Raw genomic sequence first — 24,124 nt, 5'->3', positions numbered from 1 at the left:
CCCCCCTCTCTCCCCCCTCTCTCCCCCCCCTCTCTCCCCCCCTCTCTCCCCCCCCTCTCTCCCCCCCTCTCTCCCCCCCTCTCTCCCCCCCTCTCTCCCCCCCCTCTCTCCCCCCCCTCTCTCCCCCCCTCTCTCCCCCCCTCTCTCCCCCCCTCTCTCCTCCCCCCCTCTTCCCCATCCTTTAAAATGTGAATAACCTTAAAAATATAACACCGATTTCAATTAAACTTCCATTAGCACCAAAGGGACGACTATGAGTAAGGTGGGCCTCAGGAACAAACAAACACGAGTTTTAGTGTATAGATGCTGGTGTTTTGTTAGCAGCACAACAAGAGTCATCTTTCCATTTGACATACTCTGCTCCCTGGTTTCAGTCTGTTGCAGAGTGCCAGACTTGTCACTGTGCTGGACGGGATCTACTCAGCAAACTAAGTGATCTCTTTGGCAGGGATTTCCTTTCTTTTGATCTGCAACATCCTGCAAGTGATGTCATCAGACTGTGCGCCCAGTTGTCTTGAAGAATTTGCCTCAAACAAGGTGCAAAGTGCCTTTTTGATCTGAGATTTATTTGGGGTGACTAACCTCAAACCCCTGTGAGATTTAGGTCGAGGATTAGGTATAAATTAGATTTAATTTGGGAAGTTGAGAGTTTGGAAGCAGAGGGAATAGCAGACCCCACACAAACAGTTTCAAAGTCCTGCGAGGTCAATCAAACAATACTGGACTAGTGTGGCATTTTCATATGCTCCACATTGTGCAAAATATTGCAATATCTTCAGGGTTATTTTTGCGGTGGAATTATTTATTAACATCTGAAGTGCTTGCTGGAATTCGGATTCAAAAGCTGCAGAATACAATGCCTGTGCATTTTAGATTTCAGCAGTAGTTCAATGGCCCAACATTGTGGTAGTCTGATAACTGCAGCTGCAAAATCAGGTGTTTTATCATTGGAAACTCTTTCATATCCAATGGTTTCCTTATCCGATTTGTCACGGAGTTGTACTGCAAAGAGTCCATTTGTCCCACTTCCACATGAATTAGCTTCTAACCTCCAGCACATCCGTCCCATTTTTCTCTGTCCATACTCATCAATCACAACCCACACTAATTCTTCTGCCACCCTGCTACACACAGGGCAATATTGTGTAGCCAATTAATAGACTGATGTTATATATTGGAGTATGTTGCAGATGGCCACAGATCATGGGAATTGTTGTAAATTCTAAATAAACAGCACTCAAGATCAGGATTGTCTCTCTGTCCCTACACCAGGGAGCTGCACTAACTGCCGCACGGCTCTAATGTGGTTAAGCAATTTGAAACAACATTACCACTTTTTTGTTTAGTAATCCTCGAGTTATCTTATTTCAAAGTATTTGCATAAATATCATATCATATCATATATATACAGCGCGGAAACAGGCCTTTTCGGCCCACCAAGTCCGCGCCGCCCAACAATCCCCGCACATTAACACTATCCTACACACACTAGGGACAATTTTTTACATTTACCCAGTCAAATTAACCTACATACCTGTACGTCTTTGGAGTGTGGGAGGAAACCGAAGATCTCGGAGAAAACCCACGCAGGTCACGGGGAGAACGTACAAACTCCTTACAGTACAGCATCCGTAGTCAGGATCGAACCTGAGTCTCCGGCGCTGCATTCGCTGTAAAGCAGCAACTCTACCGCTGCGCTACTGTGCCGCCAACATTTCCAGTGTTTGATCATATGGTTTTATAAATATTTGTCATGTTATATGCTGACGTGCCTGCAGGTTCATAATCTTGTTGAAACGATGATAATTCTTTGGATTACTACTTTGCCCATCTATTGCACACTAGTGCAACAATCAGAAGTCATCCAGGTTGCAGATATTTTAAGCATGCATCTTTTTTCCTTTAAACGTTGTATCCTGTTAAAGACTGCATTTGGTAAATGGTCTTGGTTTTGATTTCGGGGGGATGGATTTTTATAAAAACATTGCCTTAAAAGGAAAAGTGACTGAAACTGGCCTTTTGAGAACAGAAAAAACAATTGTGGCTTTGAATGCCAACAAGAATGGATACCGCACATTTTTGTAAACCAGTTAAGGACTGATTGCAGGTTCCTATCTGGATGTCAACAGGAAATTTATTGCTTTTCAAGCGGCAGGGGATGTGGCCTCCAAGAAAAGAATGTGACCTGGCGTTCAGTCATGCATTTTAGCAAATGGACTCGAGTCAATCTTGTAATAAATTACCTGCTGTGGCTATGGCTGGTGTGACTACTAGCGGCCATTGCAATACTAACACCCTTACTGGATGTCAGCATTGTAATGCCAACGGTAGTTGGATTGTCTCTGCTTCCCTCACATTCCGTTGTGTAGTTTCTAATTAAGCTGAAATTAAGCTAAAGAAAAATCTTATTTGGTGCTGAGTGGAGCAGTGCGCAAAGAATGGTTACATTTTTTTTTTGGTTCGGTACTGTTCAGAAGAGCTTATTTGATGGAAATATATTGATAACACCATATACTTACATGATCACTGCACCCGCACTTCCTATCTGCTTGCCTTTGAAAGTGAAGACATAAGAGCAGAATTGGGCTCCAAAGATGAACACACAGTGCTGGAGTAATATAATGGATCAGGCAGCATCTCTGGAGAAAAGAGGTGGGTGACGTTTTGGGTCGGGATCCTTCATCAGACTAAAGGTCTCCAAAGTTGTGTTGAATTGGGTAAATTAACCAATAAACACTGTGCTGGGACATCCTCCACCAAAATGCTGGAGACCGTGATGTGGATTTAGGACTGCGATTTCAGTTCAACCTTCAGGACAATTTTGTTTCCTTGATTTTTAATGCACATTGCTTAGTATATTTGGGCTTCCCGCTGAGCCACAGCTGTGGACCGCGAAAGCAGCCGGAGGGCTTTATTGAGGTGCCGCAGTCTCTAAACCTCCCGGGTCGGAGGAGCCTCGTGGATCAGAGCCTGGGTCGGCGGAGCCCGCGTCTGGATCGGCACCACGGATGTGGGGACCTGGCAGTGATGGTGGAGGTCGATGATGGCGCCGACCGACGAGGACGGACCATGCAGAGTGAGGATGCGGCTGCTGTGGGAAAGAACAAAGGAGGACCCAGCGTGGGGGGACCGCTATGGGGGGTAGAACAATGGACAATGGAGGGCCCAGTGTGGGGGGACTGCTGTGGGGGTAGAACAATGGACATTGGAGGGCCCAGTGTGGGGGCTTCTTTGACTTTTATTGGCACAACTTTGGTCCTCGTTGATAAACAGCAATAAAAGTTTCCAAAGGTGATGGAAAGACTGGAGGAAAGGCTAGATGCTGAGAGCTCTCATATACCTGCATTAAGAAGGCAATTAAACACACCCTAGCAATTACAAACACCTGTGAAGCCAATGTGTCCCATTATGGTGCCCTGAAATGGGGGGGGGGGACTATGTGTAAACACAGCTGTAATTTCTACATGGTGAAACCAAAATGTATAAAAATGGCCTTTAATAAAATCTGACAATGTGCACTTTAACCACATGTGATTTTTTTAAATGACAAATCTCAAATTGTGGAGTACAGAGGCAAATAAATAAATGATGGGTCTTTGTCCCAAACATTGTGGAGGGCACTGTGTATTCTGCAACTGCATCTTCTCTTTTGCTCTATCTATTGTACTTGAGTTTAACTTAATTTGTATTTGGTGTATCTGTTCTTGTTTGGAGAACATGCAAAACAAAGCTTTTCATTGTACTTCATTATATGCAATAAAGTAAATCTAAACATATCTGCTGAACTAATCAAAGTGCTGACAGCATCTTCCCTTCTCTGGAAGTTTGGTTGCTTTCTGACTTGGTTCCTTGATTAACGATAACTCTTGGCTTTCTTTTGTCAAGAATGTTTTATTGTCATATATATGCACCCAAATTGAACCATGAAATTCTTTCTTGCAGCACCATCTCATGAAATCCTTGATGTTTAGTGTGCTCTTGGGCCATATGTTCATCTTTGAAATTAACTGTTTCCTAAACTTTTTTTAATGCAGAGGAGAATCTGGTGCAGGCAAGACAGAAAATACCAAGAAAGTTATTCAATATCTGGCCCATGTTGCTTCCTCTCACAAAGGACGGAAGGACCACAATATTCCAGTGAGTTAAATTTCCCATAAAGCTCTTTTGATAGTAATCCCAAGTAATTGCACAGGTATGCTGGTCACAAAAAGTTTTGACGTTAACACATTAATATTGTTGTGGCTGATGATTGCATAATGCAACTAACTGACAATATTGTGTTGCAGAATGTTGAATGCAAATACCTCATCGGGTGATACGGCATATAGATATCGCCTTGCTTACAGCTTTAAAACGTCCTTGTATGTAATATCTACATGTTGAATAAGGTGTAATGTGAAATGACTTACATTTTAAAGTGCTGCTCTGTTTTGCCTCATGGAACACGCCAAATTCCAGTTTTCAAGAAAATGTTGACCACTGTGAAATGATATGTAAATCTACATTGGAACAGCATAATCCAAGTTGCAAGGTTTAGAGTTCAAGTCTCCGTCCGGCAGCATGAGCACCTAAAGTCCAAGCAACAATGCGAGTAGCATGATGACAGTGCCATTATTTTGGTGGATATTAAACCAAGGCACTTTGTTTTTGGATCCTATGACTGAAAGGCTAAGCCTACTGCTCCATTGTCCAAATAAATTATCCTTCCAATAAAAAAAAAAGGTTTTAAACTGAAATGGTTGGAGGTGCAAAATTTATTGTTGCATTGCAAGAACTTAGTTTGCAAGCTGCCGGTACGGTTTTTTTGTACAGCATGTCAAAAGTATTTAATTTGCTGTACACTGTAGGCAATTAATGTATGCAATACATTCGATTAAACACACATTTTTGGTTTATATACTATACCTGCAAGGGCATCAGTGTTATGGAATTGTAAAATGCAAAAGTTAACACCTCTTTGGAGGGCTTGTAAATTTTATGGTGTGGTCGGAAAATATTTATTGTTGTAGTTGAGCCTCCCTTGTATTAGTAGCAACACATTTCAAACAGTGTTCTGGCGATGGTGGCAACAGATATTTTGACATTGCTTTTCCTGTCCTCGTAAGGCCGTAGGTGATAGGAGCAGAATTAGGCCATTCGGTCCATCAAGTCTACTCTGCCATTCAATCATGGCTGATCTATCTCTCCCTTCGAACCCCATTCTCCTGCCTTCTCCCCATAACCCCTGACACCTGTACTAATCAAGAATCTACCTCTGCCTTAAAAATATCTATCTAGCAAAGGCCTCCACAGCTTTCTAAGAAAAATAGAAAATAGGTGCAGGAGGAGGCCATTTGGCCCTTTGAACCAGCACCGCCATTCATTGTGATCATGGCTGATCATCCACAATTAGTGACCTGTGCCTGCCTTCTCACCATATCCCTTGTTTCTGTTAGTCCCCAAAGCTCGACCTAACTCTTTTAAATTCATCCAGTAAATTGGTCTCCACTGCCTTCTGTGGCAGATAATTCCACAAACTCTCAACTCTCTGGGTGAAAAAGTTTTTTCTCATCTCAGTTTTAAATGGCCTCCCCTTTATTTTTAGACTGTGGTCCCTGGTTCTGGACTCCCCCAACATTAGGAACATTTTTCCTGCATCCAGCTTGTCCAGTCCTTTTATAATTTTATATGTTTCTGTAAGATCCCCTCTCATCCTTCTAAATTCCAGTGAATACAAGCCCTGTCTTTCCATTCTTTCCTCATATGACAGTCCCACCATTCTGAGGATTAACCTCGTGAACCTAGGCTGTACTGCCTCAATAGCAAGGATGTTCCTCAAATTTGGAGACCAAAACTGCGCACAATTCTCCAGATGTGGTTTCACCAGGGCCCTGTACAACTGCAGAAGGACCTCTTTACTCCAATACTCAAATCTATTTCTGTGGCAAAAATAATTCCACAGATTCACCACCCCCTGACTAATGATGTCCTGTCTCTGGTTCCCACATTGGACTTGTCAGCTACCCCCGAACCAGTCATGCTGAGTGACTGCCTCCAGAGACCAGGTTTTTCCCTCAAGAACATTTATGGCTTAAAATATTGCGAGTCCTTTTTAGCAAGACCATTGCAAGCCCTTTAAGTCTATTCCTTCCAATTCCTTGCACACAAAGTGAAACAAACGGCATTATAAAGATTGATTAGTAGGACTGGATGTTACAATCACTAGATAGGTTTGCACTACAATTGACTGGTGTTGTTCTTGGGGGCGACCACTAGGTGCTAACATTCAGACACATCTTCAGTTATGTACCTCGACGTCACTGGGTGTTTTGGCTGTTTATCACAAGACACCCTCAGTCGAGGCAGGCCCACCACAGGGTGATCAGACCTGGGTGTGTGTCTTATGGTTAGCCTCTAGATGGTCACGTGGCAACCCAGACAGCATCTCTTCTTTTCAGCCACAGCCAGTGACTGCTCCATTCGGCGGCATTGGCAAAAGACCTATATTCAGTTGTCTACTATCAGTAAAATAATCCCTTTTAGGACCAGTTTTGAGTCTACACCCACATTGAGGAAGGCATAGCTTGTCAAACGGCCGAGTTTGACCCCCTCAAAGCTCTTGTCTGTTTGCCCAAATATATATGTTCCAATTCTATGAACACTTCCGTTTCTCAAACTAGCATCACTTTTGTTTAATGGTGGGGGGGGAAACAGTTAACACTTCAGCTTGAAGACCTGCCACCAGAACTGTGAAGGAGAGAGAACGATTGTTTATAGTGCCTGCTTTCGCTCTGCCCCAGTTCAAATGGGTTTTCGAACAGCATTTTAAAAATTTCTCCATCTGCAGTTGTTTAATTGCTTAAATCTTATTTGACAGGTCACAAAACATCCAAGTTGCTTTTATACCTGCCCAGATAAAAATCTGCATTTTAATTATTAAAATATTTTAAGATTTCCATTCATTATGTAGTGTAAACAAGTTTAAATTGCATTCTCTTCAAGATTGTTGTTGCCTGAAAGTTACCTTTGTGCTGCTAAAATTCTTGCAATGCAAAGCTTGGCACCTGTTGTAGCAGCCCAGTGTCAAATAAATTCCTTTTTGGATTAAAGGGAAAGATTATTTTCATGGAACTCGAAGACTGAAATGACCTTGCACTCTATTTCATGGTGGTGATCACTTTATGAATTAATTTTGTTCCTCAGGACTTTTAATTCCTTCAGCAAAATATGCTTGTGCATAATTAAAATGCTTGCTCCATAGATTTTGACTAGATGTTCCCACCTGTTTTGAAGTTTATACCTTTTTGACGTTGGCGTGTGTATTTCCTAACAATGCTATTTAATTTGTTTGCGACAAGCAGCTCGAATCGCCTAAACCAGTGAAACATCAGGCAAGTGTTGAATGCGGTTCAGTTTAAATATTTGCAGCATGTAATTGACAGCTTTTCCTGTTTGATTACATTTAATATTCTGAATCGTCTTTGCGCAAGTCCTTTTCATTTGCAATTACTCGGAGCTCTTGAAAGAAGTCAATCGGCAACTTTTCACAATGCAATACTTGTTTTCTTAATGTGAATTGAGCAGATTTGCATGTTATATCGCTTGTAACAATTTTATAAATGGACCTTTCACTGTTCAATTTTCCGACTCATTTTGAACAATGTATCAATGAAGGCGAAAGTTGAATACTTAAGATGTTTCATAGGAATATTTTCTGCTTCGCTTGAATTATATTTGTATGAAATTTCTTGTCGGATATTGCATAATTTTGGCCACAATATATTAGTGTAGAGAGCAATCTGAAGGTTTAGAAGAATGACTTTTGTGGCACACTAGTAGATTTGTCCCAAAGGAAAAGAAAGGATTATTATTTCAATAGTAATTCTACCTTGAGGAGAAATTATTATTTGGCCAATATGTGAAATCAACCTTTCCCACTGTTGAGTCTGATCTTTTGATGGATGTCCTATTCATCTCTAGAAATCAAAACATCTTATTGGAGATTTGCCTGTGTTTGGCTGAAAAATATGTTGTCCTCATAAACTTTCAGTGGGTGTTTATTAATTATTTTCGCATTTCCCAGGTTCGTTGCCAATTGGTAATAGATCAAATAATTTGATGTTTGAAATGGTTAGCGTGGCATCCCTACAGTTAGGTGTTAAAAGGTGTAAAGGTTGGTTATTTGAGCATGTAACAAGGTTCTAAATAGTTCACTTGGGTAAAAATCTCTGTAAAATCCCTCTGGTTGTAATCCAAATTCTACTGAAATCTGATCTGTTGCTGAAACCTGCTTCATTTGTCCACCTTTTTATAAATTTTGCAGGAAGGAACTGCAGATGCTGGTTTAAACCGAAGATACACAAAAAGCTGGAGTAACTCAGCTGGGCAGGCAGCATCTCTGGAGAGAAGCAATGGGTGACGTTGAGGGTCGAGATCACTAGTCTGAAGAAGGGTCTTGACTCGAAACGAGATGCTGCCTGTCCCGCTGAGTTACTCCAGCTTTTGTGTGTATCGTTTTTATACATTCTGTTTATTGCACTGTTCTTCAGGTTGCTTCATCACTATCTCTTGCTTTTCCACCTCAAACCTGAGATTATCCAAATGTTGTGCCCACCGCCAATACTCCACAACGTTCTATTTGTCCAATTCCCCCCCAATGTGAAAATACATGCCTCCAGATTCAGGGACTGTTTCTTCACAGCTGTTATCAGGCAACTGAACCATTCTACCAACAACTAGAGAACAGTCCCGAGCTACTATCACCTACTTGGGGACCCTTGGACTATCTTTGATTGGACTTTACTGGACTTTATCTTGCGCTAAACGTTAGTCACGTTATTCCATTTATCCTCTATCTGAACTGGATGGCTCGATTGTATTCGTGTATTATCTTTCTGCTTAGTGGTTAGCTCGCAACAAAGGCTTTTCACTGTACCTCGCTACATGTGACATGTAAAATAAACTTGTTGGTTTGCTTTAATTTCCAGTTCACCAAAATCCTATTTTCCCTTAAAATCATCATCCTACTGTTTGAAGTGCCAGTCCAGTCACTTTTTCCTTTAGCCCTATAACCTACAAGATCTTCAATTTATCTCTGGCTTGTCTTGCAATTGCTCCCATTCCTCACTTTTCCACCATGGAAAACCTAAAATTTTCTTTCATTAAGAGACTGAAAGTATATATTTTCAGGCAATCAAGAAAACCACCACCTGATATTTTCTTTGTCTGTACAAATATGTTAAACTTAGTTTTCAACCTGTCTATTTGCACTTTTGCGATAATATTTCTTGGGATATTTTCCTATATTAAAGACGATATCAACTCTTTATTTGGGAAACATAACATCATAGATGCTGTGATAGTGCATTAGAACTATGGAGAGGACTATTCAGGTTTGATAAAATAATATGTTTAATCATTCAGTGGTGGGCAGGGAGGGCAGAATTTTGAAGTGGAAGAGATCATAAAAGGAAAATAATAAAAGTCCCTATAATTCAAGCTAATTACTGTTTTCTTTATGAGGGGGCGTGCTTAAGAATATTTAATGTGTAAAATTGGTGATTTGGGGATTTAAACATTCTTACGGTAGACATAATTAGTTCATTAGTTCTTTAAGCCAATTGAAATTCCTGTATACGTAGTGCTGATCAGATTCATTTTTTGATTGTTTTACTTTATTGAGCCATGAAAAGATGTTTTAAAAGCAGAATTTAAAATGGGCAAAATTTGTAAATTGAGTGCCATATTTTATTAAATTTCATGCATATTGTGTCATTTTGCATTTAAAATCACCCTGCTTCTGGTCTCTGGTATAGATCTAAAGTAGTTGAAGTAAAGCTGTATTTTCATGTCACTAACATTTTTATTTTGGTATGCATTCTGTTTCGGCCCATTGACTACAGAGTGGAACATCAATGTTGTATGTGAGTAGCATGTAGTTTTAATCCCTGTTAATTATAACTCCGGTAATTTTAAATTTAACCTCACAATGGGCACAAGAAACAGGATGCTATTGTTTTTGCAACTGGCAAGATATTTTGCCTCCGAGAATTTATCTTGCAGCAAGCAATAGCATCAATTCTTGATCATGTCTTATCCCTCTTTGCTTTACTTTGCATGATTTTACTGCTTTATCTGCTGAAGCTGAAGCAACCCTGGTCTTTTTTCTTCATTATGGAATTGCTGCCTAGTTTCTAAAACGTTTATCAAACGAAAATGATGTCTAGCGTTTTGCCCCAAATTGTTTATCCTAGTTTGTCCTGACTACTTTAAAGCTGAATTTTTGTATCCCATCTGGTATTCTGTCTTGGTGGATTTTAAGATTGGGGTAACAGTTTAAAATGCTTTCACACATTTGAAGTGTGTAGTTTTACTTTGAAGTGTGCTGATTTTCTAGCATATATCTTGGAACAGCTTTATTGAATGCATTCTGCAGTTTTCTAACTCAATTAGGGATGTTAGGGGCCCTAGCTGTAAAATCTTGATTTTAAATGTCTTCTCGTAATGGCAGACAGGAACTTGATATGCCCCTTTCTGCAAAACATGTGGAAAGTAGTCACTGGTGCAGTATGTTAGGAATTTGCTTGATAATGCTTTTAGAAGATACTTCTCCATGTTCCTCAAAGGCCTTGCGTGTTTGTTACAATCGCTTCCTTCTGGAGAATACGAGCACGGGAATAATTTTAACTGCTCTTCCGAGATGTGAATCTGGATGTACTAAATATTTGTGCCACTGCAGACTAAGGGATTACATGTGAAGGGCATCTTTCCCCCCAGATACTTAGCCCAAGTTTTATTATGAAATTCATCTGCTCTCGAAAGTTCTTGTCATGCGGCAACCTTCATTAAACCTGCTGCGTTTCTGAGAGGACAAAGTCATGTTACAGAATCAGCTAGGGCAGCTCGAGGAGATGCAGCTTTGTTTCACTGCAACTCTCTCTTTGACACTGACCTCAACTGCACGCTTTCTTCTTCCTAGATATTTAGATCTTTGTTCTACTCCATGATGTGAAAAATAAGGAAGATGCATTGTTCACTGTAATATATTGGTTTTAACTAAATCTTTCCAGAAAGTATTTGCAGCTGTCAAGATGAGAAATGTCTTCACACTTGAAATTTACTTGCTAAATTTAGTGTCCTCTTATACTAGTTATTTGAGAAGATAAATTTAAAGATTATATTACTAAGTATGTTGGGTTTGATGTCATTTCAAGATTATTAGTCCGGATTTTGATTTCAGTCAAAGCCTGACAAGGAAGGTAAAATGAATCGCCATTTGTGGCAGTGAAGTACTGTGGTAATTTGCAAATTTAGGTATTATTTGTAATAATATTGGAGTAGTTTAACGGCTGCAGTTGTTTTTGAAAATCAGATTGAGGCTCAAGATTCACACATGGACAATCTGGTTTGAAACTTATTTGAAGTTTGAAGACGCGTGAGAAAGATCATGCGCAATTACTATTGTTAGGCCATTTGGAACTTCAATTGAACTAAATGCAAAATGTTCAGCTGAATGCTAGGTATTTCTCACAATTCATTGTGTCACCTAATATAGACTCATCCGCTTCAGTCACTGACGATGTGTCCTCTTTACCCGTTGCAAATGAATGTTCTAGCTGATCCAAGAGGGAAAATCTGTGCGGGCAGCTGTTGCTGAAAATGCATGAGTTGATAGGATTCAGAAGTACAAGCAGTAATCTTGCTTGTGTAGGAAATAACTGCAGATGCTGGTTTACACTGAAGATAGACACAAAATGCTGGAGTATCTCAGTGGGACAGGCAGCATTTCTGGAGAGAAGCAATGGGTGGATGTTTCGGGTTGAGACCCAAAACATCACCTATTCCTTCTCTCCAGAGATGCTGCCTGTCCCACTGAGTTAAAACAGCATTTTGTGTCTATCTTTAGCAATCTTACTTCCTGTCCTGGACATGCTCAGACTGGTGGGAATGCTGTTCCCATGACCCAAGCTAGGGTCAGTAGACTCTGACCAGACCTCACCCCAAACACAGGAATATGATAAGGGAATGCTGTTCATTCCCAAGCTTTCATTATCCGAGGGTTAAAGGCATTGACTTCCACTGGATGACATAACGGGTCCAGCAGTGGCCCCTCCTTCATACTCAATTTCCCCTACAATTGATTGTATTGGTACTTGCAGGTTATGATTTAGTGTTCAAAGTGCAAGGTGTAGCAATGTAAACCAAGACTCTGCTCTAAATGAACAATTCACAGCACAGACCCATAAGGCACAAGTGGTCTGTCAATGACTGATACTTATGTTTATACGTGTACATAGATTCATATTGTGTAGAAAAACTTGCAGTGGGCCCTGGGTTTAACTTTGCAAGTATGTGGATCTACAAACAACACCAATGGATAATGACTGAGTTTACAGGTATTTTTAATGAATTTAATGCCATGATTTTATTGATTGCTAAGGTTGAGGATTTTGATCCATTCTGATGAACCGATAATATATGGCACGAATGAGGGAGGGAAATACATTAGGAACTATTGAAATACGTAGTATGATTTGGCCATACGGCTGTACGAGCCCGCTCTGCTGTTCAGTGAGATCATGGATGATCTGATCTTGTTTCCATTTCCACTTCCCTGCCTGATCCCTGTGATCCCACTATTTGCTTGGCCCAAAATTCTTTGAATATTTAGCTTGAAATAAATAATTCTTCCCCCTCTGTCTAAATGGGTGATCGCTCGCACTCAACTTTTCTGCAGCAAGCCCTTTTGCATCCTGATTGTCTCCAGTATGGATCCATTGTCACAGGTATATCAAAGTGCTATTTAGTTGATAGAATGCGAAATAAATATTGAAGCACAAGCAGATTTTTTTTGGGGTAGAAATCATGTTGCAAAAACTTGTTTATTCCAGCCAACTAGATTTAATTGGTCTTTGGTCAATGCCCAGTCAAGCTACTGAACCCACTAGCGACTATCAATTTGGTTCTCCACTCCATAGAATAAATAGGAAGGTAGAAAAACCAAGCTGAGCTTATATTAAAGGACTAAGATGGAAGGAGAAATCAAGTTATCTGAAGTACCCGAATTCAATGAGTTCAGATGGTTATAATGTGCCCAGAGGTTTAGTTTAGAGATACAGTATGGAAACAGAGCCTTCAGCCCACCGAGTCCATGGTGATCATCAATCACACGTTCACACTACGTAGTTCCATGTTAACCCACTTTCTCATCCACTCCCTACACACTAGGGGCAATTTAAAAAGGCCAATTAACCTACAAACTCGCACGTCTTTGGAATGTGGGAGGAAACCAGAGCACCCGGAAGTCACCCGCAGTCACAGCGAGAACGTACAAACTCCATACAGACAGAATCCAAGGTCAAGATTGATCCCGGGTCTCTGGTGCTGTGAGGTAGTGGCTCTACTTGCTGCACCACTGTGCTGCCTTGAAATGCTCAACCTAATGTTGGGCCTCAGTGTGACAGTACAGGTGGACACAGACCAATGGGTCATTGTGTTGGGAAATTAACGTCGCAGGCCACAGGAAACACTGGTTTCCCATGCCGATTCAATGCAGGTGTTCAGCAACATGATAACCCAATCTGCATTTGTATTCTCCAATGTAGTGGCCACCACATTGTGAATGTCAGAAGCAATACCAGTTGTCCCTAGGTTAGGGCAAGGTTTTGTTCCTATGAACTGTTCCTGACCCGAACAGTTGGCAAGTCGGAAATACAGCTGTTCCCACATGGCACGTCCCACTGCTAGCAAATCATGTGGCCAGTTTCCTAAATGCCTATTTTGCACAGGCTATGTATGTCAGACATTCCTAATCTGGTACACTACATTGGGGAAAGGTGCAAGTGAATTGCTGCTTCACCTGGAAAGATTTTGATTCTCTAGATAATGGGAACGGGAAGAATTTAAAAAATGTATGTTTGTGAGATGAAGTGTTTTAAGAAAGGGAGTGATTGGTGGGAATAACAGTGAATCGGAGAGTCGTGTAGGGAACAGTCCATGTGAAATGCTGTAAGGGGTCAAGGGGGGGAGAAGATTATCTGGAATCTTAGAAGGTGGCAGAAATTGTGGAGAAGATTTGTTGAATGTGAAGGCTGGTGGGGTTGACATTGATGAACCCTACCCTCCCTTATGAGAGGGGGTAAGAGCACAAGCGCGTAAAATGGATGAAAGGGCTGTGTTAATGGAGAAGAAGCCCTTTATCATTGTGGTAACAGAAAGGAAGACATTTCACAGGACTATTCCATTCTCCCAGTTCTACCCTCCATCTATGTCGTGTTTGCTCCAAGATTGAAACATTCGTTGCAAATATGGAGAGTCTTATCATTGGAGCAAATACAACATAGATGAAGGAGCTGAGAGAATGAAATAATGCTTGCAGGAGACAAGGGATACAAAGTGAAGTCGGGGTTTCGGTGGGAGTCGGTGGGCTTGCAATGGATGTTGAGAACTACTGCACCAGTTGCACCAGAAGCAGTGCAGAGCAAGTATCTTGTTCTACAATTTAAAAAATACTCTTATCTATTCTTGTAGCTTTCATATCTAACTTGTGTGCATATCTGAAAAGCTTCACTTTCCCTGACTGCAATGCAGTTAGTTTCAGTAACATTAACTTTGCTTCTGCATGTTGCTTCTATCAGGTGCTGGGCTCAACCATTTTCGATTTACATTGAAATGCTTCGAAAGCTGCAAAAATCTACGTCTCTCACTAATTTCTGTTGTGCAGATATTTGGACCACCGTGATTGTGTTGTTCTTGTTCTTTATTTGGTGGATATAAATTCTTTCTCTTTTACTTCTTTGAAGGGAGAACTCGAGAGACAGCTTCTGCAAGCAAACCCTATACTAGAATCGTTTGGCAATGCCAAAACTGTGAAAAACGACAATTCTTCACGTTTTGTAAGTAAACTGGGTCACCTTTTGAGGGTGACCCACTTTTCATCGCTCCATAATATCTTGTATGTGTATTTTATTGGTTCAGACAGGGCACAAACCATCAAGATTGATGTATCAGTGCAGTGCTGAGGGAGCACTGAGATTTGAGAAGGGAAGGTAGAAAATGTGTAGCAAAGAAAGAAATGGGCGTGGCATGTATTTTTGGATTCGGTCCTTCATTCAGACGGAAGCAAAGTTTCAAAGTTTGGATTTTCAATATCACTTTGGAAACTTGATTCCAGATCAGCTGCCACATTGACCTGCAACCTGTCATTTTCTAACGCAAGCAGCGAGCTGCAAATCTAAGTGCTTGTTTGTCCAGCGCTGGTCTCAACTTGACAAAGACAGATTTATTTTTCCAAATTCTTTTGCCAATGTAGATATAATTCACCCATTAGCCTAAAGGTGCGGCTAAGAACGTTTTTGTTTCAGTATTATTAATGGTCTGCCAAGTGTCATTTTTAAAATCCGTTGAAATATACAGCAAACATTGTACAATGTAGTATTTAATGATTGAGTATGCAGTCATTTGTACGACACCCTTTTAAATAGCAGAACGTATTGAGCCACTTCATGAAGTATTAATGAATGATTTTAAGATGGAATGTATCACAAGGAATGCAAGGCCATTAAGTCAAATTTGTAAGTTTTAGGGAGGATCTTAAAGGAACAAAAAAAGGTCAAAAACCGTTAAGATCTTTAAAATTCTAGGAGGAAAACTAAAGCTGCAGTTGAGTAAGTTGTCAATCACATAGCTAATCTTAAATTTGTGTCCTGGCCTGTTTTGAGAACTTGTCTTCAGTTTAATTTATTGTCACGTCTACCAAAGTACAGTGGAAAGCTATTTTTGTTGTATGCTATCCAGTAAAAGAAAAGACTGTACATGATTACAATCAAGCTGTCCACAGTGTGCAGATAAGGATAAAAGATGCAACATTTCGTGCAAGGTAAAGTCAAGATCTAAACTATATCTTTACTTTAGTTATTGAACCAAAGATAGTTCAAAGGTTTCCAATGAGGCAGATAGGTCAGGCCACACTGTAGCTGGTGAAAGAACTGTTCAGTTGCATTATACCAGCTGGGAAGAAACTGTCCCTGAATCTGGAGGTATATGTTTTCAAACTTCTCATATCGGGCAAGATTTTAGGAGAGAAGAGGGAGTGACCAGGTTGAGACTGGTCCTTTTATGCTGATGGCCTTGTCGAGGCAGCGTGAAGTGTAGATGGAGTCATTGGAAGGGAGTTTGGTTTGCATGATGGACTGGGCTACGTTCACAACTCTGCAATATCTTGCGGTCTTGGCTGTGGTCTAAATTTTGATATCTAGTTGGGCTTCACTTACCTGTGTAGTTTTAATATCAAATCTATGTTCTCTGGCCTAATATGGCTTGTATGGGCAGAGGGGGAGATTTTAGTTCCTGGCTCATCTTGTTTGGTCCCAAGAATGTGAACTAAAATGCATGTTCAAAGGGAGGGATAATTAGAGCATGCCACTACTTTAATGTTTACTTAACAGTTTAATTGAAAGACTTGGACATAACGTTCCTGCTATATTGACTGCAATTGATACATGATGTGGATTCAAAATGACATGAACCAGAAGAAAATAATTTATTTTTTTAGAAGAACTTAATTTTTTTGCCATTAAGGCATAGCTCACCAGACTGTACTAATATAATTTTTTTTAAGATTAGGTGAAAGGGATTGACTCTGGATGCAAAACAAAATAACCTTTGCGCAATAGTGCTGGTATTTATAGAACACTACTTTTAGGCATAGGCAAGTAATGTAAAAATGGATGGTTAAATTGGTAAATTAAATAGTGTATAATTCTCTAGTTATTTGCAGATTTCGTATGCTCTGTACCTGAATGATCAAATACCAAAGAAGATTAGAATGTACTTTAGCTTTGTGGAGAAGCCAACAATATCTTTGCATCCAACTTTGAGGGAGCAAATCAGTGATTTTAATCACGTGGCAGTGCTTGGCTGATGAACATCAATATGACTGACTTTAGACTGAAATTAATAACCCACGTTGCAAAAGCCAAACTTGAATTCAACCAATCTTTGCCATATTTGGAGTTTTGGATTAGAAAAACCATTTGTTTACTTAAGAAAATGTTCAAGGCTGAAACACTGATTCCAGAGTAATTGAACCAATAGCTTCAGAAGTGTGAAATGCAAAAAGACCCCGCAGCCAAATTTTGAAATGCTTCATCCAAAACGGTACATCTGCAAGTTATTTTCATATTTTCAGACTGTTGTTCTGTAATCCACATTGTTTATTTGTAAAACCAAGGAATATTGTTAGTACTTTAAAAGTAGAAAGCCTTGTTTTTAGTTTGAGATACAGCACGGGAACAGGCCCTTCGGCCCACTGAGTCCACGCCGACCAGCGATCACCCCATACACTTGCACTATCCTACAAACTAGGAGCAATTTACAATCTTTACCAAACCCAATTAACTTACAAACCTTTGTGTCTTTGGAGTGTGGGAGGAAACTGGAGCTGGAGCAAACTTAGGCGGTCACGGGAAGAACGTACAAGTTCTATACAGACGCCACCTGTAGTCAGGATTGAACCCTGGTCTCTGAAGCTGTAAGGCAGCAGCTCTAATGCTGCTTCACCGTGCCACCCCTTGTGTCTCTGGCCATAAGCTTTTAGACTGCAGAGGCGGGACGGCACAGTACAACAATGGTAACGTTGCTGCCTTACAGCACCAGAGACCCAGGTTTGATCCAGTCTACAGGTGATGTCTGTATGGACTTTGTACGTTCTCCCTTTGACCACATGGATTTTTTTTGGGTGCTCCAGTTTCCTCCCACACTCCAAAGACCTACAGGTTTGTAGGTTAATTGGCTTCAGTAAAAACTGTAGAATTGTACCTGGTGTATAGGATAGTATTAGTGTATGTGGTCGGCATTGACTCTGCACTGTTTCCACGCTGTATTTCTGAAATAGAGTCTGATAAGGTCTTCCATGTAAAAACTTGATATTTGTTCTGCTTTTCATTTAAGGTTCAGATGGAGTTGGTATCATGATCCAAGCTTAAATTTCAAATATTAAGTTATACTGGGAGAGAAGCTAAGTGGGAAAATCTGAATAACCAGTGATGGTTTCAGTCCTGAAACCAGATAGTAAATGTTTTATTACTGAAAGTCAAAATATTTTAAGTGCTGAAAGAATTAGAAAAATGTTTTCAAGAGAGAGATTTAGCTCTTAGGGCTAAAGGAATTAAGGGATATGGGGGAAAAAGCAGGAACGGGGTACTGATTTTAGATGGTCAGCCAGAATGCCAGTGCTGGCTCGAAGGGCCGAATGGCCTACTCCTGCACCTATTTTTATGTTTCTATGTTGGACAACAGACATGGTTTCCCTTGTTGACTTTTCTAGTCAAGCATTGGTGAAAGTACATTCCACCAGAGTCCATTTGTTGTGGATTGAAGTTCTATTACAGAGATAAATGCAAATATCTTGCTTTGTGCTGCACAGAAAACTAACATCCATCCATGACAGGATACCCCAATCAGGATCACTGGAAACAGCTTATCTGGTTGAATTTTTTTCAAGTTGCTGTAAGTTTGATTTATGCTTCTGGTTGGTGTCTGCTCAGCAAAGGATTAAAATCTGATCCGCTCTGACTTGGACCATGGTTGTTCTGAACCTAACATGACCTCAAGGACTTTAAATTATTTGGTACGTGATCCACACACAGTTGGGTCCTATTGGGTTCAGCTTGGGTAGCCATGGTGTACAATGAAGCCTTGTGTTAAATGGGGAGCCACATTCTGTGCAACCTGTATGCTTCCTACTGCCAGTGGGCAGTTGGCCCTGTCCCACCCCACACTCCTAAGCTCATTTATTGGTAAAGCTCACCTGACCTAGTTGGACCCAACCTTGTTGTCTTATTTTCTTAGAGACACGAGGAGCTGCAGACGCTGTCTTACAAAAAAAGACACAAAGTGCTGGAGTAATTCGGCGGGTCAGGCAGCATCTGTGGAGAACATGGATAGGTGACGTTTTGGGTCGGGGGCCATTCTCCAAGGGGGCCCTTGGCCCGGAATGAAGTTTGAAGGGTCCTGACCCCAAATGTCATCAATATCGCCAATTCCCATTCCCCGCAGATGCTGCAAAACCTGCTGAGTTCTTTCAGCTGGCTGTTTTTGGCTCAAGGATAGACTTCCTGGTCTCTCCTTTCCATCCTCTCAACTACCATGTTCAAGAGGTCAACTTCATAATTTCCTAAATTGATTCCAAAACCAGACACACTGCCCCCTTTCAGCCTCCTGAATGGGCCATTCCCTTCAAATCTCTCGGTCCCCTTTCCCCTCAACATTTCTAATCCAAAGTATTGGATTTATCCGCTGCTTCATCCGCTCTCTGCTTTAAGGATCACGTTTTGTTTAGACAATAGGTGCAGGAGTAGGCCATTCGACCCTTCGAGCCAGCGCCATCTTTAGTCTGCAAATGGCTCTTTACTTTCAGTTACATATCAGATTCATTCTCCACCTCGCTTCCAATTCCCGTGCATGGCTCCCATTTTCATTCTGGGCACCTTGCAACCGTCTGTATTGATCTGTGATTTTTGGGTAGCCCATTTTCTCAGTATTAAAACTAGCCAGTTCTGCTGAAACAATATCCATCTGTGATATCAACTAATTTTTTCTTTCATTCCATTGACACATCCTGAGTATTTCCAATGTCATTTGTTTTCAGTTCTCTGCAACGGCTCTGACCTACACTTTACAGCTTTTACATATCCCTCTGCTTTTTTTCTCTCAAGCAGCCCTCATTATACATCACGTGTATCGGAAGGAACTGCAGATGTCGGTATATACCAAAGATGGACACAAAATTCTGGAGTAACTTAGTAGGTCAAGCAGCATCTCTGGAGAAAAGGATTAGGTGATGTTTCGGGTCGGAACCCTTCTTCGCTCTGAGAGAGCAAATCTCAAAATTGCCGAAACCCGTGAATGATCCCGGGATCCTCGGGTCTCCAGTCTAACACTCCCCCAACTGAGCTATTTCGGAGCTGGCACTACTTTATCTTTCACTCTAAAAAAGGGTTCCAACCCGAAACATCCCCCATTCCTTTGGTCCGGTGATGCTGCCAGACCCGCTGAGTTACTCCAGCATTTTGTGTCTACTGTCATGCATCATCCAGGTGACTCCTTGTACAGTGGATTCGTCTGGGCAACCCGGGCCTCCCTATCAGAGAGGTTCCCTGGTGGTAACTACATCTCCCCCCATCATTTCCAAGTTTAACTTGTATTCTCATTCTTTCTATTTCTGATGAAGGATTGAGTAAAAACAAAGTGCTAGAGGAACTCAGCAGGTCAGGCAGCAACAGTAGAGGGAGATGGACAGATGATGTTTCGGATTGGGGCCCTTCGAACTGAAGAAGCATCCCGCACCAAAATGTCGTCTGTTATCAGTCTGAAGGGTCCTGACCCCAAATAACATGTCCATTTCCCTCCACAGGTGCGGCCAGACCAGAGTTCTTCCTGCAGTTTCTTTTTATTTTTACAACTTGGGATTCCAGCATCAGCAGCCTCTTGTGTCTCTGATGGATTAGCTGTTTATTTCCACTTGTGCTGCGTGACCTGTTCAGCATTTTGTCCATTATCTTTAATTCTCTTACTGAGCCTCCCATTCCTTATCATTCTGCCTCTGCACTGAGATACCGCAGTGGTCAGCCCTGCCTCAGTTCCAAAGTTTACTGACCACTGCAGTATCTCAGTGCAGAGGCAGATGATAAGGAATGGGAGGCTCAGTAAGAGAATTATAGATAATGGACAAAATGCTGAACAGGTCACACATTTGATCCCAATGTTATTTGGGGTCAGGACCCTTCAGACTGATGACTGACGACATTTGATCCCAATGTTGACGTGTAGTTTGCATGTACACTCTGTAATTCCATGGGTTCCTCCATGTAACTGCTCTGACTTCCTTCCACATGCAAGTTAGTTAATCTGCCAACATGTGGCCTTGTAGGTTACTTGATTACTGTAACTTGCCGCTCATGTAGGAAGATGAGTGGGAAGGAAAAACTAGTTGATGGGATTGCAAGATGAAGAATAGGATGAGTGTCAGATTAGTGTAGGCAGATGTTTGATATTTGGGATGGGCACATTGAGCCAAAGAGCCTGTTTCTGGGCTGAGTAATTCAATGATTTTCTGTGAATAGGCTCCTTGTCATATTTTGCACAAATTAAATTTTCATTGACAAACTGTCAAAAGACTGAATTCTTTAATTTCCTAACAATTGCATCATTCACAATGCGGTTTTTAGAAATGCACCTTAAAAGTGCAGGGATTATTTTTATTACATTTATACATGTTAAATTTGATTCAGATTTAAACTAAGACGATTATCAATGCCTATTCCAAACAAAGGTTGAGTATTCATCCTTTAGTATCACATGTACCTAATTAGTATTGAAATTTCATCTTGAAAACTAAATTATAGACCAAAAAAAGAGAAAGTTGAGTTATTCGGCAACAGAAGAAATGTCTATTCGAATGAAGAAGAATTATGGGTTAACCCTTGGAGTTCTTGCACTTACTGTGATTGTCACATTTTGTAACCTGAACAAAGAATTTAAAGTGGAAACGTGTGTGCTGGAAATACAAAACTCTAATAAATTGGGAAATTCTGCAGTAAAATGGTTTGATCATTGGAATGTCAAATATTAGAATACCAAAGGAATGTCATGCTACATAATCTGTTGCAGAGTACAAAAATCTGGGAACAGATATTACGAGATGTGGTTTTAACAAGTTCAGTGGGTACTTGGATAATGGCCTAGTATCGCAACTGTTAAAATGAATGACCACAACTATCTTGTGTTCCTCGTTCCCTTAATCATGTTCTTAGCCAACTATGAGGTTTGTCAGTCGGGATTTCAACACTTGATCTTGAGAGGAAACCAGAAATCCTTTCCTTTCACAAATCCTTAGCTGTGTGCTTGGTAATAATAACCAGATGGAGTGGAGCTGCTTACGTAAGGGGCGCGTCACCCCTGTAGAAGATAGGACACGTGTATCCCTCTATTAACTTTCTCGTCTAGAAGCCATAAACTAAAACTCAAATCATTGTGCTTTATTTCAACGGACCAATTCAGTTTTTTGACGAAGAAAAACAAAATGTGAAGATGCACGAGGTTATTCAGAACACTTCTGGAGGCTGATGGCTTCAGCTTTTCTGTGAAACCTGATACTGAAAAGAAAGTTTAGATATTTTGGCTGCTTAATTAAAGCATTAAAGTAGGAACATCAGTGGAATTGATGCCCCAGAACGGGGCACCCACAAATATTAGCCATGAAACTAGAGGAATGAAGCATATTGAATGGAAAAAATGCTTTTAAGACTGGATTCTGAATGAAACTGGAGCAAGCACAAATGTCCACTTATCTTAAAGCAGTGGCCCCAGGTAACAAGAGGCTCAGACTGGCAAAGATATTTGCATGTAGCATCCTCTAAGATTTTATAGTTTGGGTAGACAGCAGTTCAGAAAATGATTATCGTGTAAGAATATTTTCAAAGTTTACAAAGGAATCTTAATGGATAAGTTGAAATCTCTCTTTTTAGTGGCTCAGCATTCTGGCATCACTTGGAAATTTTAATTTTAAGCTGTGCTTGAGAGTGTGGCTTATGTAGGTGTTTAGTGATTTACGCTGAATTTGGCTGGATTTCCATTCGGGCAACTGCTTGAGCATTCTTTCTGGGTGACCTTTACTGCTGAATTTGCAACAAAAAATATTTGAGGAAGGATTATTGAAAAGATGCCTTGTTTTAAGCTGTGCATCTTACTAAAAAAATCATTGCCACAGCTTGAAACATTGCAGCTTGGGAACGTAGATTTGTTTCTCCACTGAATAGAGTGGAGGAGATTGGATTAAAAAAAATTAGTAAAGCAATGTTCATTTAAAAATTAAATTGTCACAATGCATTTGTGCGTGGTTGATATTCATTCAGCCTTTCATATTTGCATCTTAGTTCTTTCCTTCCCCTTATGCACTTGCATCCTTATTCTTTATTTGCTTTATCTCTTCTCCCCTCTCGCAAATGCCCCATTGAGATTACTGTTGTACAGCACTCAGTCAAGCAGTCTTTTAAACATCGTCTTCTGGGAACTATACAGAGTTGCTCTTGATTTAAGTTCAGAAGGGAAAACAATCCAGTTACAGTGGAGCAATATGACTTCAACCCTCCCAACGACTACAAATTAGTAACAGATACATGTTCACATGCTGAGCTGAGACTAATGTTGGCAGTATTTTGTGGGAGAATTTTTAAATGTTATGCTTCACGTACGAAGTTTAAACTTGTGAAAGAGCAATTTGAGCTGTTTTTCAATGAATTACTATAAATCACATAGCTTAAGTCAGAAGTGAATGTTGTATCACTAATTTGGATTCAAAAAATGTTATTTTAATTTGCTGTTGTTCACAGAATTCCACTACAGGTGCTCCTCGACTTACGATGGGATTATGTTCCGATAAACCCATCGTAAATCGAAAATATCGTAAGTCGAAAATGTATTAATACACCTAACCTACCAATAGACAATAGGTGCAGGAGGAGGCCATTCGGCCCTTCGAGCCAGCACCGCCATTCAATGTGATCATGGCTGATCATTCTCAATCAGTACCCCGTTCCTGCCTTCTCCCCATACCCCCTGACTCCGCTATCCTTAAGAGCTCTATCTAGCTCTCTCTTGAATGCATTCAGAGAATTGGCCTCCACTGCCTTCTGAGGCAGAGAATTCCACAGATTCACAACTCTCTGACTGAAAACGTTTTTCCTCATCTCAGTTCTAAATGGCCTACCCCTTATTCTTAAACTGTGGCCCCTTGTTCTGGACTCCCCCAACATTGGGAACATGTTTCCTGCCTCTAACGTGTCCAACCCCTTAATAATCTTATACGTTTCGATAAGATCTCCTCTCATCCTTCTAAATTCCAGTGTGTACAAGCCTAGTCGCTCCAGTCTTTCAACATATGACAGTCCCGCCATTCCGGGAATTAACCTAGTAAACCTACGCTGCACGCCCTCAATAGCAAGAATCCAACAACTACCAAACATAGCTATGGCAGCTCCCAACCCTGGCTGACTGGGCGCTGCGGCTCGCTGCCGTTGCACAGCATCACGAGGGAGTATCATACTGCAAAAGACACTGCCAGTCTGAGCAGCGGGCAGGCCTGCTG

General features: G+C 40.8%; 1 protein-coding gene across 6 annotated transcripts in view; it reads left to right on the top strand.

Moving 5' to 3' along the window:
* Positions 1-24,124, top strand: part of LOC144594470 (myosin-10) — a 151,857-nt gene that overhangs the window by 59,527 nt on the left and 68,206 nt on the right. For 2 of the 6 annotated variants that reach the window (XM_078400986.1, XM_078400990.1), the window contains exons 5-8: positions 4,035-4,137; positions 7,341-7,370; positions 9,882-9,902; positions 14,781-14,873. In XM_078400986.1, the coding sequence (XP_078257112.1) occupies positions 4,035-4,137; positions 7,341-7,370; positions 9,882-9,902; positions 14,781-14,873 (247 nt within the window). Of the gene's footprint in view, positions 1-4,034; positions 4,138-7,340; positions 7,371-9,881; positions 9,903-14,777; positions 14,874-24,124 lie in introns of all 6 variants that reach the window. The other 4 variants (XM_078400989.1, XM_078400991.1, XM_078400987.1 and 1 more) reach the window with 3 other exon arrangements.

The sequence above is a fragment of the Rhinoraja longicauda genome, chromosome 6, assembly GCF_053455715.1.
Source record: "Rhinoraja longicauda isolate Sanriku21f chromosome 6, sRhiLon1.1, whole genome shotgun sequence".
NCBI lineage: Eukaryota > Metazoa > Chordata > Chondrichthyes > Rajiformes > Arhynchobatidae > Rhinoraja > Rhinoraja longicauda.
The sequence above is the reverse complement of the archived record's forward strand: the minus strand, read 5'-3'. Positions and strand labels throughout refer to the sequence as shown.